The 19,461-nt window shown below is 51.4% G+C and overlaps 3 protein-coding genes across 3 annotated transcripts in view; 2 read left to right on the top strand and 1 right to left on the bottom strand.

The window, feature by feature from the left end:
• Window positions 1–19,461, bottom strand: part of LOC144248867 (uncharacterized) — a 770,489-nt gene that overhangs the window by 649,388 nt on the left and 101,640 nt on the right. The window lies entirely within an intron of this gene.
• On the top strand, window positions 705–15,933 carry LOC146764093 (uncharacterized). Its single transcript, XM_085565619.1, has 3 exons — window positions 705–795; window positions 7,819–8,680; window positions 11,993–15,933. Exon 2 carries the CDS (start codon window positions 7,846–7,848, stop codon window positions 8,668–8,670), a length of 825 nt encoding a protein of 274 aa, XP_085421745.1. The 5' UTR covers window positions 705–795; window positions 7,819–7,845; the 3' UTR covers window positions 8,671–8,680; window positions 11,993–15,933.
• On the top strand, window positions 9,080–13,150 carry LOC146764094 (uncharacterized). The gene is given in 2 exon segments (XM_085565525.1): window positions 9,080–9,657; window positions 9,660–13,150. Coding segments are annotated over 2 exon segments (1,659 nt in total). The 5' UTR covers window positions 9,080–9,194; the 3' UTR covers window positions 10,856–13,150.

The following is a 19,461-nucleotide window of genomic DNA, read 5'->3' on the forward strand; positions in this document are numbered from 1 at the left end:
AGGGGATGGACTCCACTCCGAGAAGTTCCTGGAGAAGTCTCGGCCGGGAGAGAGCGCAGGGTGCAGCAGGGAACGACTCCTGTCCCTGAGCAGAGGGAGAAGCCCCGGGGGATGAGCTGAGCATGGCCCCATTCCCTGTCTCCTGCCCTGCCGGGGGAGGAGGTGCAGCTGGGAGCAGGGAGGCGTGGGGAAAGCTGCATTTAAGGCTCTGCACTGACTTCTCCTTCTCCTGCTCCGAGTCTTTGGAGTTTTCCGCCAGAAATCTCTCCCCTGCCCCACCCACCCACAGGGCTTCGGGCAGGTTTCCCTTTTCGGGGGAAATCAAAGCGAAGCTCTGATGCGCTAACGAGGGGCAGGAGAAGTGAGGCTCCTGGGCTTCCCGCAGAGGCGGAGGCACGGGAGGCGCAGGGCCGGGAAAGCCGTGGCGGGAGGCGCGGAGAAGTTTGTTTGTGTGGGCAGCTCAATCCCGGCTCGGCCCGGGCCCGTGCCGGGGCTGTTCCTCATCTCCGGCTTTCCCCTCACGCAGCCCGGGGGCGCCGAGAGCGCGGGGCGAGGCGGGGCCGTGCGCAGAGCCCGCCCCGAGCTCGCTGCCATTGGCCGCTGGTGCCGTCAGTCGCGGTTGCGGCGCGCTGATTGGTGGAGCGGGGCGCGGCGCGGCCCCGGCGGCGGGCTGAGGGCGGCCGTGGCCGCGCAGCGCCGCCATTGGCCGAGCGGCTGTGCGGGCCCGGCAGCGGCGGCAGCGGCCGGAGCGCGGTGAGGCGGCGGCGGCGGAGCTCGGAGGCGGCCCCGGCGCAGGTGGGAGCCGCGCTGGGCTCTGCGGGGGCTCGGGGCCGGCTGCGGGCGGAGGGGGCGGCAGGGGGCTCCGGCGGCTCGCCGGTGCCGTGTCCGGCCCGTGCCGGCCCCGGGCTGAGGGCGCCGCGGGAGCGGCTGCCCGCGGTCTCCTTCCCGCCGGGGCCGGGCAGGAGCCGCTGCCGGAGCAGCGCTGGCTCGGCCCGGCTGCTGTGGGTAGGACAGAGGGGCTGCCCCGCGGCCGGGAGCGGGCGGGGAAATTCCCGTCGCCGGAGGTTCGTGTGCCCGGCGGAGAGCGAGGAGTCCTGTCAAAGTGACTTTATTGCCGAGCAGGGGCAGAGGCCGTGGGGCATTTGCCGTGCGCTCTCTGCCGTGGCTGTAGTCCGCAGCCTCCTTTTTATCCTCATTTTCCCGGCCGCATCTCCCTCTGCCTTTGCCCACCGGCTGAGTTCCTTGGAAGGTTCCGACTTCCCGATGCGCCTGGAGCCTGTCCTCGTTAATGTGCACCCTCCTTTTGTATAACAGCCGATATTCATGGCTCTGTTAAGTCTTTGTTCTTCTCCTCGAAGTTCAGGAATGTGGCGGGACTTCGAGCAGCTGTCTGGGTCAATTTGGAACATTTATTGGAACTGATGGTTTCTCCCCTTATCTACAGGTGCCCGGCCCTATCTCCAGGCAGATTCACTCCTTGACTCTGTTTTGTCCTTCCCGGGTCCTCTTTGGTTTTGGGATTATTCTCGGTGCCCTCATTCCCTGTCCTTTTGTAGCCGTTTGTGGATCAGGAGGCCTGGCTGCCACCTGCATGCCCTGGCTCAGCTGCTGGATGAGCTGCACTGCCAAGGTGTGGAGCATGGTAAAAAGATGAGAGTTGCTGCAGCACAGAAGAGGAGAAGCAGCATTCGTTTGACCCCTGGTCTGCTGGGGAGCCGGGGAACCGTGTCCCATTCCCATCCTTTCCATGTTTGGACCAATACATAAACTGCTCTCCTATTTCTTTTGTTATCTTTTTCAGCAATTTTCCTTTGTCATCTCTTTGCGAACAGCAGTTTGAGTAATTTAATTTTCCAGTAACTCCTCCTTTTTCTGCTCACAGATAATCTGATCCCATCCCCCGGTGGAATGTTGTGTTTCTCATTTCAGTGGCTTGGTCGGCAGGAAGGTCAGGAGCTGGAGCTGTCTGGTTGGTTCTTATTCCGAGGACAGCTTGTAATTTAATGATGCCATTGAAATGATAAATGGGTTCTCCGTCTGATGATATGAATTGGTTTGCATTCCCAGGGGCTGGTCCATGGTGTTGTAGGATTTGTTCTGGTAGCCATGCAACTTTTCCCCATTTTTGGGTGCTCTCTCCAGCCGGGGCTGCATCAATTGACTGCTTTTTTTGAATTACATCATCAATATTTGAATTCCAGCTGATTTTTCTGAACTTGTTCTAGCAGAAACCCCAGTGCTCTGATACACCCTGTACAGCACAGACAGTGGCAGCAGATGTGGGAGTGGGCAGAGGGATGATCCCCCCCTTATTTTAGGAAGTTTTCACAACATTCTCCATTTGCTGTTTCCCTTTGCAGCTTCAGCCATTTCTGTTGCAGAGTCAGAGATCCTCAGCATGGGCTCTGCCTTCAGCTGTGCAGATTCCATCTGTGCAAGCAGGCAGAGCTTGGGGTGAGGGGCAGAGGGAATCAGCCAATTCCTGCCCCAGGCAAGAAGAGCCAGGTACATTGTCCCCACTTTGCCCCAGCAGTGTTAATTTGCATTTCTAAAGCTCCTCTCCGGGCTGCCTGTTTATGAGTTAAGGGGTCACTTTTAAATCTCTTATTTTGTTTTGCAAAATACAGCCAAGAGGTGAACATCGAAGAACCCAGACCAAAATTTTGGTACCTCTAAGAGCCACGCAGAAACATACATGAGAAAATTCCAAGGCGATTCACATTTTTCTTCTTCTCTTCAGAATAAAAACTCATTCTCACATCTCTGACCCGAACATAACCGGCAATATAGATGTGGGAGTAATACAAAATATACTCTAATGCTCTAAACTTTGCATTGATACTGCATGAAAAAGAAAAACACCACCAATATGTTTAGTGTTAGAGTCAAGGTGTTCCTTGATTCTAGCCAGGATGTGCAACAGATATCATTCTATCCCCACATAGCCCAGGTGTGCAGAGAAAATCGTTGCATGACACGTGGCTTTTACTCGATTTTTCCCAAACCTGATCCAGTCTGATCCAGTCTAAATCGATTGGTTTAATGTTCTGTTGTTTCAAGTTGTGCAGTTTTTAGTATTTGGTTTCCTGTTGGACCCGGATTTCTTTGCTTGTGCTGTTAATGAGGTGGGAAGTGCTGGATTTCCTTCTCAGCCTTTTGCAGACCAGGTGTCTGCAGCCCTGCCGGGGGCAGTGTCTGGGGTAGGTGTTGGTCGCTGTTTGCTGCTGGGGTTGATGTTTTGCTGCTGGTCGTTGTCTTTGTGAGTCTCTTTTGGGCCTTCCCTGTGTGTTGAGATGTTAAACTCATCTCCACTGAGTGGTGTAACATCCCTTAACAAAACCTTTAACATTTCTTTCCCCAAGGCCAAGGCAAAGCAAGCCTGAGTAGAGAAATCAAAGGTTAACAATGTTCAAGTCTATGAGCTGGTCTATTTTCCATGGATGCACTGGCAGGCAGGGCAGTGTGAGAGTGTGAGTGAGAGCCAGAGTGGAATTGTCCTGGTGTGTCCCCAGCAGCTGTGGCAGTGCAGGCCCAGCGAGCACTGAAGCTGCAGCAGTGGCAGCAAGGGCTGGCCCCGGTGGCTGGAGCTGCCCAGGGAGGGTGGCCAGGCCGAGGATTTCAGCAGAGGAGGTGTGGGCAGGCCCAGGGCCTTGCCCCGCTGTGGAGCCCTGGCTGCTGCTGCGCTGCCTTCAGTGCAGGCTCAGGGGGGCCTCCCATCCTCCTGCTGCAGGCGGGAAGTGCAAATCTCCGGGGCTGCAGAGACCTGGAGCCCAGGCTGAGGGGTCCCCCCGTGTTCAGCTGTGCTGGCGGCTGTTTCTGGCCTCGGGCCCCTTGGCATGGGCCACGCCACTTGGCCACCAGTGGTGCTGCTTTGCACTCCTTAGGCAGAGCCCATGTCCTGCTTGGATGTTGGCAACAGCAAAGTGCCAAGGCAGGCTCTGTGCCAGCCCAGCTTCCTGTGGGAGAGATTGCACCAGAGACAGGATTCTGGCCACAGACTGCTTTAAATGTGCATCCCTTATCTCCACCCTGCACTAGGTGGAGAATTCCTAGGTAAGGATTCCTGAGATCAATTGCAAGGGGAAATAATTGAATATCTGCCCTGGCTCTGGCTCTTCTTCTTGCCCAAGCCAATGGCAAAAGCCGTGCCCATGGCATCTTGGTTTCTATCCCCAGCTTCCAAAGGTGTTTATTTCAATTCCCCATTCAGTCTTTGTACCCATCCTGAGCTCTGGGGGTGCCAGGGATTATGGAGGTCCCATTGTATTCCTAAAGCTGCCATAACCCCCTGGAGGATCTTTCCTGTGAAATGAGTTCTGCTCTCTGAGTCTGTTTCTTCCACAATGCCTTTTATTGGAATTATTTCTTTTGGAAATACCTTATTAAGTGATCCAGTGTTTGCTGAGCAATCAGAATTGCTTTTGCCCCCCTTTTAGGTGAGATGGTGTCACCAGAAGATATTGAAGCCTTCCTGCTCAGGGCATTTCAGTGCCAGGCTCTTACAAGCACACACAGCTGTGCCGGTTGAGCTGACCATGGGGGTAACCTGCGCTTTGTCTGATTCCCTTTCCTCAATAACAGCATGTCTTGGAACTCTTTTCCCTTCTGCTGCCCTTGAAGAGCCATCCACAAAGACATTTTCTGCCTGAGGCCAGGCAATGTCTCCTGAATCTCCCCCAGGCTGGGTCTGGAGCTGTGTCACTTGAATGCAGTGCTGGGTTTCTTCCCAGCCCCTCTGTGGGCTGTTCAAACAGGAGGCTGGGTTAAACCCTTCCCCTGTGCTCAGTTCTGAATCCTCCTGTGCCACTGAACAAGTTTCACACTGTAATAACCGAGCACTGCTCATCCATTGCGAGGCTCTTTTGGTTATCAAAGCTTGAACTTGATGGCAGACTGGAACAGTTGGAGATCCTGTTGTCATCAGGTTTTGGGCCTAGGTTCCCGTGGAAGCTGTGGCTGCACAATTCTGCAGCCAATGAGGCCACTGTGGCCACTGGGTGAAACATTTTGGCCCAAGAATTCCTTTGGCATGGCCCCCTTTAACATTCACCTAGAATTCCAATTTCTTTTCTGTAGGGAGTGCTGTGCTCCAGGACGGTTTAGGTGAATGGAGACGAGAGATCTCTGAAGGCTGCTCTTAGGATATGAGGTTTATTAGGGATGGAGAAAGGTCTTGCTTGGAGCTGCCAGATGCAGCACCTGGCAAGCTTGAGGGGATGGGGGAGGGGAGAGAGAAGAGGATGCTCTAGGACAGGGTGGAGGTCCTGAGAGGGGGAAGATCCAAGAGAGCGTCTGGCCCCTCAGAGACCCTTATCAGGGGCTTCAAGGTGGGCTGGAACAAGACTTGGGCCAACGGGGTTACAGGCACTTGATGTTTTAGGGGAGGGTTACAGGTGCGGGGTGAACCATACATTTTGGGGGGTGAGATGGAACAGTCTATTTGACTTTTGGATTTATCTGTAGGTAACGGTATTGTCCAGCCAGTAGGGAGGATTGTTTTCAGCCTGGCTGTATTATGAATAATTAAATTTATCCATCCTTCCCAACACTTTTCTGAGTCTGGAAGAGCCACAGTTGAGGCATCAATATTTTTGGTTGTTCATTTTCTCAAGTTTTGCTCTCTTTCTCCTGCCCATACCACAGCATGGAGGCTGTCTGGGGTTAAAAAGTCCTACAGTTTTCTGGCTGGAACAGAGAATCTTCAATCCAGGTTGTGTAATTCTCTTCTATTGCTCAGCATTGTCACAGCTCCTTTTTGTTCATGGGTAGCGTTACTTCTGAGATTGCCCACACCCACTCTGGGTCATTCAACCCAGAGAAAAACCCCTGGAATCCTGACCTCCTGCTTTTCCTCTCCTGGAAACCGGGGATGGAAAGGATCTGGATCAGCTGGCAAATTTCGAGAATAAGACCCTGCTGAAAATCATCCCAATCCTGAGTATTTTTCTCCTTCTCCTCTTTTCCGTCATCCTTTTTATTACCACATAGATTCCTCCTGCTGCCTCTTGCTGTAATGATATTGCTGCACACTCCCCTTCACCTGATCCCTTCCCAGCACACCAACACCCTCCATTCCCTTGTTTTCCAAATGCCTTCTCAATTTCCCTTATTTCCTCCCTGGGTGTCCATGCCCTTAATTACCTGTGGGGGAATGTGCAAACTACCTCAGCATTCTCGAAAGGAACCCTTCAGAGACATTTTGGGATCATCATCCCTTTGGCCAGGACCCTCCCTGGCTTTCCCTTTTCTCCCCTCCATGGGTGCCCTGCCATGTTCACTCCCCGAGGATCCCCGGGCACTCACTGATGAGATTTTCAGTGCTCTCTCCCTGCTGACTCTTCACAGACCCCCTGATGTGTCACTCGTCTGTCTCCTGGTCACTCCTGGGTCCCCAATCAATCCCCGGTGCCGCCGCCAGCCAAGGGAGCCGATCACCCAAAGTGGGTGAGGCACCTTCAGCTGCACTCCCTGCCCGCCGCCCCGGACAGTGTTGGAGGACACAGCCTCCTTTTCATCCTAATTTTCCTGGCCACATCTTCCTCTCCCTTTCCGCATTGACTGAAGTACTTGAGAGGTACAGACTTCCCAATCCACCTACTACATACTCCCATAATATGCTCCCTGGTTTTATATAGCAAATGATATTCATGGCTCTGTTAAGTCTTTGTTTTTCTTCTGGAACTTCTGAGCAGGACCTTGGCTGAGGAGCAGTCTGTGTCATCAGTTAATAACATTTTCTGAGACAGATTGTGTCTGCTGTCACTTCCTTATGTACAGGTCCCTGGCCCTATCTCTGAGCAGCTTTAGAGCATCTGTTTGTAAAGACACTTTCCTGTTATTCCTTCCATGGGGTCCCCCGTTTGTGGGACATCCCCCCTGGAGCAGGGTGTCCCCTCTGTGCTGCAGCCCCAGGGCTCGGGCAGAGCTCAGCCAATCAGAGCCCGCGGCGCTGATGACTCACCAGTTGCCAGGCAGACTCGCAGCTCCCCGCGTTCCCCACCTGGACCCACCTGCGCCCCCCCTCGGCCCCATGGCCCCGCGAGGGGAATTTGGGGAGGTGGGAGTGGGGCAGCGCCAAGGCCGGGCCCCCCCGCGCTGTCCTGGCGGGAGCGGCTGCAGTGGGGACCGAGTGCGGGCGGGAGCGGCCGAGAGCCCAGCGCTGCCCCAGCCCGACCTGCCCCAGCTCCATCCCTGCCCCTGCGCTGGGATGCTGTGGGTGTGGGGGGAAGAGGGAGCCGGCAGTGGGTGCTAGGCCTGGGGGCAGGAGGAGAAGGGAAGGAGAAGCAGGCTTGAGGAACAGAATGCTCAAAGGATGCAGGTGGCAGGAGAGGGTGGGATTGTGCAGGCGAAGGAGGAATGGCAGGAGGAAGAGGATTGTGAGTAAGAGCAGAGACACAAGAGGAGGAGGAGGAGGAGCAGATAGAGGAAGCAGCAGAAGGTTCCACCCCTCCCTGTATCTGCAGCCTCCTTCCAGGCCCAGGAGCGCTGCTCTCCCCACATGCAGCAGGTGACTGTGGAGGGGGATCCAAGATTTTCAGGGGGTAAATCTTGGTGTTTCTGAGCTTTCTTGGGCTAAATGTTGGTGCTTTGGTTTTATGTGGCAGCTGAATCTTTATATTTTGGAGGAGGTTTTTGCTGACTTGTGATGTTTGGGGAGTTTTTGTCCTGTGTCTTGAAGTTTGTGGGATTTTTGGGCTGAATCTTGGTGTTTCAGAGGTTCTTACAGACACAAGATTCCCTATGATTTCCTGAGATGAACTTGGGCAAGGAGGCACCTCCAGTCTAAGGAGCTCTCCTTTTGTTTTTCGGTCAAAGCAGGATTTTTCATTCCCTGGCTGTGGCTGGATGGAGGAGGAGGAAAAGCCCCGGAGATGCTGCAGGAGGAGGAGCTGCAAACCCAGCCCAGGGAGCTGCGGGGAGGAAAGAGCCCCCCTGAGCCAGGAAGGCGGGCGGAGATCCAGGCGGAGCTCGGAGCTGGTGGAGAAGCCTCGTGGCAGGGAGAAGCCCCACAAGTGCTTGGAATGTGGGAAGGGTTTCAGCCGGAGCTACGACCTGATTAATCACCAGAGGATCCACACTGGGGAGAGGCCCTACGAGTGTGGGGAGTGTGGGAAGGGGTTTCGGACCAGCTCCCATCTCCTCAGACATGAGCGGATTCACACAGAGGAGAGGCCCTACCGCTGCCCCGACTGCGGGAAGGGCTTCAAGGACAACTCCAGCCTCACCGTGCACCGGCGCATCCACACCGGGGAGAGGCCCTACGAATGTGGGAAGTGTGGGAAGGGCTTCAAAGACAGGTCTGGCCTGATGGTGCACCAGGTGATCCACACTGGGGAACGGCCCTATGAGTGCTTGGAATGTGGGAAGAGCTATGGGTGGAGCTCAGACCTGAGAACACACCAGCGCATCCACACTGGGGAGAGGCCCTACGAGTGTCCCCAGTGTGGGAAGAGGTTTCATACCAGCTCCAATCTCCTCCTCCATGAGCGGATTCACACAGAGGAGAGGCCCTACCGCTGCCCCGACTGCGGGAAGGGCTTCAAGCAAAACTCCAATCTCACCGTGCACCGGCGCATCCACACCGGGGAGAGGCCCTACGAGTGTGGGAAGTGTGGGAAGAAATTCTCCAGGAGCTTTCACTTGAGCCGGCACCAACGGAGGCACCACTAAGAGAAGCCCTGTGAGTGCCCCACGTGAGGGAAGAGCTTGGAGTGAGGGAAGAGAGTGAGGGGAGAGCTTGGAGTGAGGGAAGAGAGTGCAGGAAGAGCTTGGTGTGCTGCTGCAGCTCCATCCCCCATGGGAAGATCCGGGCTGGATGATCCCCAGTGACCCCCGTTGGGCAGAGCCCTGGTACCCCGGTATGGGGAATAAAACAGAGAGTAAAGCAATGGAGCTGATCAAGGGGCCCGATATCTGAGGCCTGACTGAGCAGAAACTGTGGGAGACACAGACACAGTTTAAGTCTCCCTGGGCAAGAAGAGGGGACAGTGGGGGGGGGGGGGAGGGGTGTGACAGAGGGGATGAGGGGGTGACAAAGGGACAGAGGGGACAGCAGAGCCCTCCAGGAAGGGGACAAAGGGGACCCTGGGAGGGCACAGGGGCCACCGCAGGAGGCCACAAGTGCCACCAGGTCTGTGACACCTCCCCTGTCCCCTCCCCAGGTGTCCCCGTATCAGCTGGAGTCACTGGTGAATATGGTGGCCACCCTGGGTGAGGTGGCAGCCACCGTGACCAGGTTACAGAGGGACGAGCAGCAGCTCATGTCCCCAGAGTCCCTGCACGGGAACCTGAGGAACTTCACCTGGAGTCTCCGTGAGACCCTGGAGCAGGGCGGTGTCACCTCCCTGGGCCACCGTGGTGTCCCCTCCCTGGGCCAGGCCCTGGCCATGCTTGGGGCCACCCCAGGGGCCACCTGGGCCGATGTGAGAGCTGCGGCCTGGGCCTGGCAGGAGTTGGTGGTCAGGCTCGAGGACAGCCGGGCCCTGCTGGCCTGGGATGCCACCGAGCTCCACGACGCCCGCTGGGACGCGGCCATCGCTGCCATCCGGGCCGGGGACCTGCAGAACGTGGCCACCCGCAGGAGGACAGCTGGGAGCAGCCTGGTGGCCACAGCCCAGCAGCTGAAGGTGGCCCTGGGTAGGGAAAAGAGGGCCTTGGCAGGGCCATGCACAAGGCCCAGGTGGCTGCGGCCACCAACAAGGCTGTGGGAGAGGCCGTGGTGGCCAGCAGCCAAGCCATGGTGGCCACCAGAAGGGGACATTGGGCACAGGTGGCCCTGGGGCCGCTGGAGCGCTTGGTGGAAGAGTGTGAAGGAGGCAGGTGGTTCCCCGAGGAGCTGCAGCGCCGACCCGGGGACATCGAGGCCATCCTGGAGGGGACAAAGAAGGCGTCCCCCGATGTCCCTGAGGCCTTGGTGGCCAAAGTGGCCGAGTTTGAGCAGCTGTGGGATGCCAGTGCCTGCCTGGGCAAGGATCACCTGCTGGGGACACTTGGGGACATCCACGACCTCCTCTTGAGTCCCTGTGGTGGCTCCGGCGGCCCCGGTGGCCCCAGCAGGCACGCCCTGGCCCAGCGGTGCCAAAAAGCCGTGGAGGATCTCCCCAGGCTGCTGCAGCGATGGCACCGCTCTGATGCCATCAGGGACAGTGACATCCTGGTGGACAGCGCTGGCGTCGCCAGTCCCCTCCTCGCGCGGGATTTGAGACCAATTCGGAGAATTTTCTGGGAATTTTCATGGGCATTGTCCCACATGCTGATGGGAGTTTCTGGGATGACGTTACCAGCTGCACCTGGGGCCATTCTGAGAGCACTCAGAAGGCTTTTGCATTCCCCTGCTGCCTTTTGCATTTTCCTGCTTTTTCTGTTGGGTTTGGCATTTCTCTGTTGCCTTTTGCAGGTTCCTATTGACCCCCAGCATTTTGCTCAGGTGCTCATACTGATAATGATTATTGATAATTCCTTGCAGCTGCTCGCTGGCACAATAAAATCTCAGAGTTTGCATGGACAAGTCCAAGGCAGTGTGAGCTTTCTGCCAGGATTTGGGAATCCTTTACGAGTCCAATTCTCACATCCCTGGGCCCCCCCGTTCCCGGCGCTGTTCCCGGGGGTCCCGCGGCTCTGGGGGTCAAAGGGGAGGGGGCGGAACCCCCGTGATGGGTGGGGGGCACAAAGGGGGGTCCGGGCCCGGTGCTCGGGGGGGTCGGGGGCACTGAAGGGGTGCGGGTGCGGTTTTTGGGGGGTCCCGGTGCTCGGTGAGGGGGGGTCAGTGCTCAGCAGCGGGGGCTGTCCAAGGACCCCCCCGGCCCCCCAAATCCCAGCGGGGTGTGAAAAACAAAGTTCACTAAGGGATTACTAAACAAAGTTTAATCAGGGATAAAAAAGGGTTTTGGGCTCAGCCAAGGAACTCGCCCTCAACTTAACCCTTCGTTCTCCGGATCCGGTTCCACTGCAGGGCCAGGAACACACTCCTGAGTTTTGACATTATTCAAACACTCCCGGGAGGTTTGGGTGTCCCAGGAACTCGTGTTTGGGTCTCACCTCTGACTTGTCTGCAGGACATTCTGTAGATTAAGTCGATATTTTTGATTTCTTCTCATGGTTCCACCCCGTTGTTTCAGACCCCCTGATAAATTCCTAAATTCTTCTGAGCTTTGTGTCACTGGTATCACCTGGTGAGGCTGGTCCACAGATGTGGGAAACAACTGAATTGTTTTACACCTGAGTCAGTCACACAAAAGCATTTTAACATTGCATAGTCTCTATTTTAATATTTATTATTGATCTATTTAATTTTTATCTATTTTTACTATATTAAGGCCTATGAGACAATAGCTGTTTATTACTCTAGCAGTAAATTTGTTATATGGTGCACACATAAATGGATCGATTTTGTTGTACCAGCGAGCAGCTGCAAGGAATTATCAGTAATCAATATCAATATCAAGTACCACAGCAAAATCCTCGTGATCAATAACAACGTGCAGAAGGCAATACAGAATTTCAAAAGCTGATTATTCTATTGTCATTTATAACCCGGCTCTGCTGCAAGGCACCGAGGGGCTCATTCAGCCCCTGACCCACCGCCACCCCCATCAGTGTCCCCAGAGCGTCCTCAGAATGTCCCCAAGTGTCCCCAGTGACGTCACCCCAGGAATTCCCATCAGCATTTGGGACAATTGCAATGAAAATTCCCAGAAAATTCCCCGAATTCATCTCAAATCCAGTGTGGTTTGGGGAGGGGGGAGAAGTGACAGCAGCGATGTCCCTGATGATGTCACCGTCCCCGACGACGTCACAGCGGTGACATCGCTGTCCCTGCAGCAGCCTCGGGATGTCCTCTGTGGAAAATGCATATTTTATGGTTGGCTTTTGCAAGTATTAAATTGAATAGGATTTGCATTATGTTACATTGATTAGTAGTGCTGTATTAACATTTTAATGGTAGGGTAAATGTAGATTTGTGGTTAAAATAGAGCTTTTGTGGTTAAAATAGAAACTCTGTGCGTGGGAAGAAAGGAATGAGGTACTTGCACCGGGACAGCAGCCGCAGGACACCGAAATCTTCCAGAGAAAAAGAATTTACAGCTTATTGTAAATGCAGGCGGGCCGGGGGGAAGAAATGACGATGCCTGACTCCAGCTCAGAAGGATGAATGATTTCTTTATTAGAACTATACTAATATACATTAATATACTGTTTAAAGGAGATACTAAAACTACAAACCTGCTTTTTCTATTAATATACTGTTTAAAGGAGACACTAAAACTACAAACCTGCTTTTTCTATTAATATTCTATTTAAAGGAGACACTAAAACTACAAACCTGCTTTTTCTATTAATATACTGTTTAAAGGAGATACTAAAACTACAAACCTGCTTTTTCTATTCATACACTGTTTAAAGGAGACACTAGAACTACTAACCTGCTTTTTCTATTAATATACCATTTAAAGGAGACACTAAAACTACAAACCCACTTTTTCTATTAATATACTATTTAAAGGAGATACTAAAACTAGAAACTGCTTTTTCTAACTCCCAAATGTAACTCCTCACAACTCGTGACCCTCTCTGAGATTCCAGCCCCAGGTGGGTTGGATTGGCCCCAGGCTCAAACGATCCTCACCAGAACCCAACCCAGCAACCACCCCACAACAATTTGGGTAACAAATTGTTAAACAATTCTCCAAACACGTTCCACATGCTAAAACAAGGAGCAGAAACAGAAATTGATTTCTCTTTCGTTTCCCTCTGTGCTCCTCTGTGGAAAATGCTGGGAGGCAGAGCAATGTGCTGCCACAAGCGCTCCCTGATTAAAGGAAATTCACTCTCCGTGCCCCGCTCAGCCCTGCGGGCGCCGCGGGATTGAGCAGAGGCTGCCACTGCTCCGGGCTCTGTGGCTGGACAGGATTGATGCATCATGCATGAGATCGATGAATATGCAACAGGCTGCTGCTTTTGGGTTATTCCTTGTTCAAGGCGTGGTTTTGGCAGCTCAGTGCCCAAACCATCCGGACGTCCGTAATCCCTCGCTTTTTATTGTCTTGTCACTGTCCTGACCTCATTGTCCACATTGTTATTGCTCTGATTTAATTGCTGGTTTTTTACTAACTGTTTTATTACTAATAAACCTTTACAATTTTAAAAACCAACTGACTGGTGTTTTCCACAGTGCCCAAAAACATCCAGATGTCCAAAATTCTTCACTTTTTATTGTCTTGTCATCGTCCTGACCCTCATTGTCCAGATTCTTATTGCTCCGATTTCATTGCTATTTTTATAACTATTTTGTTACTAATTAACTTTTTGAATTTGTAAATTTTTAAATTTCAAAAACCAGCGAGTGGTGCTTTTCACAGTGCCCAAGAACTCCTGGATGTCCAAAATTCATTTTTTATAATCTTGTGGTGTTCTCATCCTCATTGTCCACATTTTTATTACTCTGATTTTATTTACTTTTTTTTTTTACTCACTATTTTATTACTAATAAACTTTTAAAATTTAAAAAACAACTGATTGTTATTTTCCACAGTGCCCAAAAACTCCTGGATGTCTGAAATTCTTAATTTTTTATTGTCTCATGGTGCCTGACCCTCGCTATCTACATCTTATTACTCTGATTTTATTTTTAAATTTTATTTTATTTTATTTCTTATTATTTTATTTTTATTTTTATATGTCTTAATAATTGTTTTATTACTAAGAAACTTTTAAAATTTCAGAAACAACTGATCAGTGTTTTCACAGTGCCCAAAAGCTCCTGGATGTCCAAAATTCTTCATTTTTTATCATCTCGTGGTGCTTTGACCCTCATTGTCCAAATTTTTATTACTCCTATTTATTGCTATTTTTATAACTATTCTATTACTAATTAACTTGTTTGAATCAGTAATTTTTAAAATATTTTAAAGAACCAGAACTGGCATTTTTCACGGTGCCCAAAAACATCCGGGCATCCAAAATGATTTTCTTTTTATCACCTTGTGGTGGCCTAAATGTCATTGTCCAGATTTTGATAACTCTGATTTTATTTTGCATTTTAATTTTATTATTTTTATTATTTTAATTTTTTATTTTATATTTTTAATAACTATTTTATTATTAATAAACTTTTAACATTTCAAGAACAACTGATCAGTGTTTTCACAGTGCCCAAGAACTCCTGGGTGTCCAAAATTCTTCATTTTTTATCATCTTGTGGTGTCCTGACCCTCATTGTCCACGTTTTTATTGCTCCGATTTTATCACTATTATAATTATTATTTCATTACTAATTAACTTGTTTAGTTATTTATTACTAACTAACTTGTGTAATAATTAGTTTATTATTAATTAACTTGTGTAATTAGTGATTAGTTTGTGATTTTACAGACCCGCGATCAGCACTTTCAGAGCTCGCAGCGAGCGGGAAACGTTACACGGGAACGAGCTTTGGATCGATTCCTGTGTGATACTGATCAATAATCAATAATCAGTAACTAATGCTGGATCGATTCCTGTGGCATTGCTCAATAATCAATAATTAATAACTAATACTGGAACTATTAATTTGTGATATTGATTAATTAATAATAAATAATTGACATTGGATTGATTCCTTTGTAGCATTGATTAATAATAAATAATAATGAAGAGTGGATAAAAGTTTCTGTAATATCGAGTGATTAATAATAATTACTAATATCTAATAACATAGATTGATTCCTTTGTGATATTGATTAATAATTTATAATTTATATTGGATTATTTTATTTTTAACATTGATTAACATTATTGGATTTGTTACTTTGTAATATTAATAATAATAATATTGGATCGATTTCCTTGTAATATTGATTAATAATAAATAACTAATAACATAGGATTAATTTATGTGTAATATTGATTCTTAATAATCAGTAATTAATAATTAATATTGGATAGACTTATCTGTAATATTGATTAATTAATCCTTAATAATTAATAATAGATCAACTTATTTTTAGTGTTGATTAATTAATAATCAATAGTTGATATTGGGTCTATTTCTTTGCAATGCTGGTAATAATAAAGAATTAGTAATTACTACTGAATTTATTTCTCTGCAATATTGATTAATTAATAATCAATAGTTGATATCGGACAAATTTATTTGTAATGGTTAATAATTAATAATTAATTATCAATAATCAATAATCAATAAATAATATTGGATTGATTTCTTTGTAATATTGTGAAAAATGCCGATTGAATGATGCACTGCTATTGATTATTGATAACTCCCTGCTATTGATTATTGATAACACCCTGCTATTGATTATTGATAACTCACTGCTATTGATTATTGATAATCTGCTATTGATTATTGATAACTCACTGCTATTATTGATAATCTGCTATTATTGATAACTCCCTGCTATTGATAATTGATAACTCCCTGCTATTGATCACTGATAACTCCCTGCTATTGATTATTGATAATCTGCTATTGATTATTGACAACTCACTGCTATTGATTATGGATAATCTGCTATTGATTTTTTATAACTCACTGCTATTGATTATTGATAATCTGCTATTGATTATTGATAACTCACTATTGATTATTGATAACTCCCTACTATTGATCATTGCTAACTCTCTGCTATTGATTAGGATGTGTGGAGATGAAGGAACAATGGGAAAGGAAATCTCCTTTTTTTTCCTTTTTCCCCCCATTTTTTTATCCTTTTTTTGCCCCTCTCCCGTGACAAAAGCGAAGATTTGATGAAAAATCGATAAAATGGGAAACGGAACTTTTTAAAAATTGCTTTTTAAAAAAAATCAGTGAACAATTGGAGCTGGGTAATTGGTTCTCTAATGACTTTAAATTCGTGCTTTGGGTTTTTTAATCAATGCTTTAAAAAAGAACCTTAAAATCCAAACTGGAACAAACTCCCCAAGTGTCACCAACCCCACTGGTGTCCCCAATGTCCCCAAATGTTCCCAAATGTCTCCAAACCTCCCCAGATGTCCCCAGATGTCCCCAAACCTCCCCAGATGCCCCCAAATGTCCACCAGGCCCATCCCCACCTTGTCCTCCACGCTGGGCATGGTGGCACCTGTGGGGACATTGGGGACACGTCACCGACACCCCTGGGTGGCACCGGCACCCCTGGGTGGCACCGAGCCCATCCTGGTGGCACCGGCCACCCCCCGATGTCCCCAGCTCTGCTCCTGATGTCCCTTAGGAGATCCCAGTCCTGTCCCCAGTGTCCCAAACCCCATCCCCGGTGTCCCCAACCCCGTCCCAGCTGTCCCCAGCCGTATCCCAACTGTCCCCAACCCCATTCCTGATGTCCCCAACCCTGTCCCCAGTGTCCCCAGGCATCTCTGCTGTCCCAAGACCCTCCAAACCCCATTCCCGATGTCCCCAGCTGTCCCCAACCCCACTCTTGATGTCCCCAACTCCGTCCTGGTGTCCCCAACTCTATCCTCAATGTCCCAAACCCCGTCCCAGGTGTCCCCAGCTCCAGTCCTGGTGTCCCCAGACCATCCACACCCCATCCCTGATGTCCCCAGGTGTCCCCAACCCCATCCCTGATGTTCTCAAGTGTCCCAAACTCCGTTCCTGATGTCCCCAGCTGTGGCCAAACCCTGGCCCTGATGTCCCCGGGTTTCCCAAACTCCATCCCTGATGTCCCAAGGTGTCCTCAAACCCCATCCCTGATGTCCCCATGTGTCCCTCACCCGCCACCACCACAGTGACCCGGTGTGGCACGTCCCAGCCGGGCCCCAGGGTGGTCACCAAGGTGTCTCGCTCGGTGTCCCCCTCAGTGTCCCCCAAGCGTGGCCGGGTGTGTCCGTGGGCGCGGTGCTCCCAGCGGATCTCCACGTCCAGCGGGAAGAAGCCGACGGCGTCGCAGTGCAGCTCGGCCAGGAGCCCCGGGGACGGCCGGGATGGCAGCAGGGACACCCGGGGAGGGGCTGGGACACGGGACAGTGAGCTGGGGATACTGGGAGGGACTGGGAGGGACTGGGACATACTGGGAGCCCCGGCCCCGCCCATTCCCGGCACTGACCAATCAGGCGCAGCCGCAGCACCTGCTGCACCTGCCCTGGGGCGCGCTCACGGAGCAGACGAAGGCGCCGTCGTCTGACACCGAGAGCGGCGGCAGCTGCAGCGACACCTCCCTGGCGCCCCCCGGAGGCTGGGAGGACCGAGGAAACGTTCGGCCTCAGTGGCGTCCCCCGGCGGCTGGGAGGATCGTGGCCGTTCTGTGCCCAAAAACCCCCAGAACCCCCCCAAAAAAAAAACCCCAAAATGCTCCCAAAACCCACAAAAATCACCTGCTAAACCCTCCCAGAAACACACAAAAAAAGTCCCCAGAAATCACCCACAAAACTCCCCAAAAAAAACCCAAAAAATGCCCCCAAAACCCCCAAAAATCACCCACCGAACCCCCCCAGGACCTCCCAAAAAACCCCAAAAAATGCTCCCAAAACCTTCCAAAAAACCAATGCCCACAGCGCCCCCTAGCGGCCAGGAGGATCGAGGCTGTCACGTGCCACTGGGGCCCCCTGGTGGCCGGGAGGACCAAAACCACCCACTGCCAGTGGCGCCCCCTAGCGGCTGGGAGGAGCAAAGCAGTTCCATGCCTGCAGCGCCCCCTGGTGGCCGGGAGGACCAAGGCTGTCCATTGGCGCGTCCCAGTGGCCAGGAGGACTGAGGCCACCCACTCCCAGCAGCGCCCCCTGGCGGCCAGGAGGACCCGACACCCCCTGCTGGGTGGCGCCCCCTGCTGTCCCCACAGGGCTCCGCAGCCCCTCCCCTCCCCTCACCTGCACGGTGCCGGGGGGGCTCCCGTGGCCCCCAGGAACAGCAGCACCCCCGGCACGGCCTCGGTGCGGCGGGCGGCGGCCGAGTCGAAGGCCAGCAGGCGCCACGTGGCGCCGAGGCAGTGCCGCAGCCACTGCAGCGTGAAGGGCTCGGCCGGGGGCGCGAAGGCGCAGTGCAGCCACCCCGGCGCCCCCAGCAGCGCCCACGTCTGCGGCGTCCGCGTGGACACTAACAGGGACACTGAGGGGTGGGACAGGGCGTCAGTGGTGTGGGGACATAGGGGACAACGGGGGAACATTTGGGATGTGGGGACATCAGGGATGTGGGGGGACACTGGGGACACTGGGGACATCGGGGACAATGGGGATGTGGGGGGACATCAGGGATGTGGGGACAACAGAGAGACACTGGGGGCATGGGGACAGTGCGGGGGCATAGGAGACATTGGGGGACATGGGGACAATGTGGGGACATTGGAGACATTGAGATATTTGGGCCAATGGGGAGGGGACACTGGGGACATCAGAGACATCGGGGATAATGGGTGGACACTGAGGACATGGGGAAATGCAGGAGTATAAGGGACAAAAGGGGGACATCAGGGATGTGGGGATATTTGGGGGGACATCAGGGATAACGGGTGGACATTGGGGACATCAGAGACATCGGGGACATTGGGGACATCGGGACAGTAGGGGGACACTGGGGACAATGGGGACAATGGGGATGTGGGGTGTCCTGGCTTGTAAGATCAGCATGTATTCTATTGCCATCTGTTGGAGGTTGGGCAGTTTTCTTATCTCTTCCAAGAACAATGTCTCCCTCCGGGGAGATATCTTCTGTTCATGGACCATTGAATTGACTCACTGCATGACCAGTAAAGTTACATCATCCCATGGTGAGATGCTCCACCCAGAGGGAGGAGCCAAGCATTCCTACCTGCATAAAATCAGCATTTTTGAGACACTGGCAGCCACTTTGCTGGATTCCCCGAGGAGCAGCTTCTTCTCTGCTGGATTCCCAGAGGAAGACCAGGCCCAACTACTACCAGACCTTCAGAGAAAACTCCACCCTTCTAGAGATCACCGCTTCAGCAGCATTTCATCAGCCACTCCAGGAGGAGCAGCCACCATTTAACTGGACTATTACCAACACCCTGACTCCTCAGGGTGTCAGGTTTCTGACTCCATCACTAGTTTTGTTTGTACTAACTGCATTTTTTTAATTTAATTTTTTTCCTAGTAAAGAACTGTTATTCCCATTCCCATATCTTTGCTTGAGAGCCTTTTAATTTTGAAATTGTGGTAATTCGGAGGGAGGGGGGTTTACATTTTCCATTTCACAGGAGGGTCTTCCCTTCCTACACAGACTCCTGTCTTTTCAAACCAAGACATTGCATCAGCCCGTTCAGGGAAAACGGCTAAAGATGTCTCTAGAACTTCACTGCTGCTTTTGTAACTCTGGGTATACCACCTGAAGTAAAGGCAATGGCCCAGCTTATACTTCCTGCTGAGTTGCTACCTTTTTTGCCTTTGGGGAATTATGCACAAAACAGGTATTCCTCATTCCTCAAAAGGCCAGTTTGTCACTGAACATGGCTCCCTCAAGCGTCTCCTGGTACAATAGAAAGGGGGGCCAGAGAGGACAACCCTTCAGAGAGACTG

Source organism: Lonchura striata, chromosome 36, assembly GCF_050655825.1.
Source record: "Lonchura striata isolate lonStrDom1 chromosome 36, ASM5065582v1, whole genome shotgun sequence".
In the NCBI taxonomy this organism is placed as follows: Eukaryota; Metazoa; Chordata; class Aves; order Passeriformes; family Estrildidae; genus Lonchura; species Lonchura striata.

What these genes read in the sequence shown, in the direction of transcription:
- LOC146764093 (XM_085565619.1), top strand. Translation starts at nt 7,846, where the DNA reads ATGGAGGAGGAGGAAAAGCCCCGGAGATGCTGCAGGAGGAGGAGCTGC.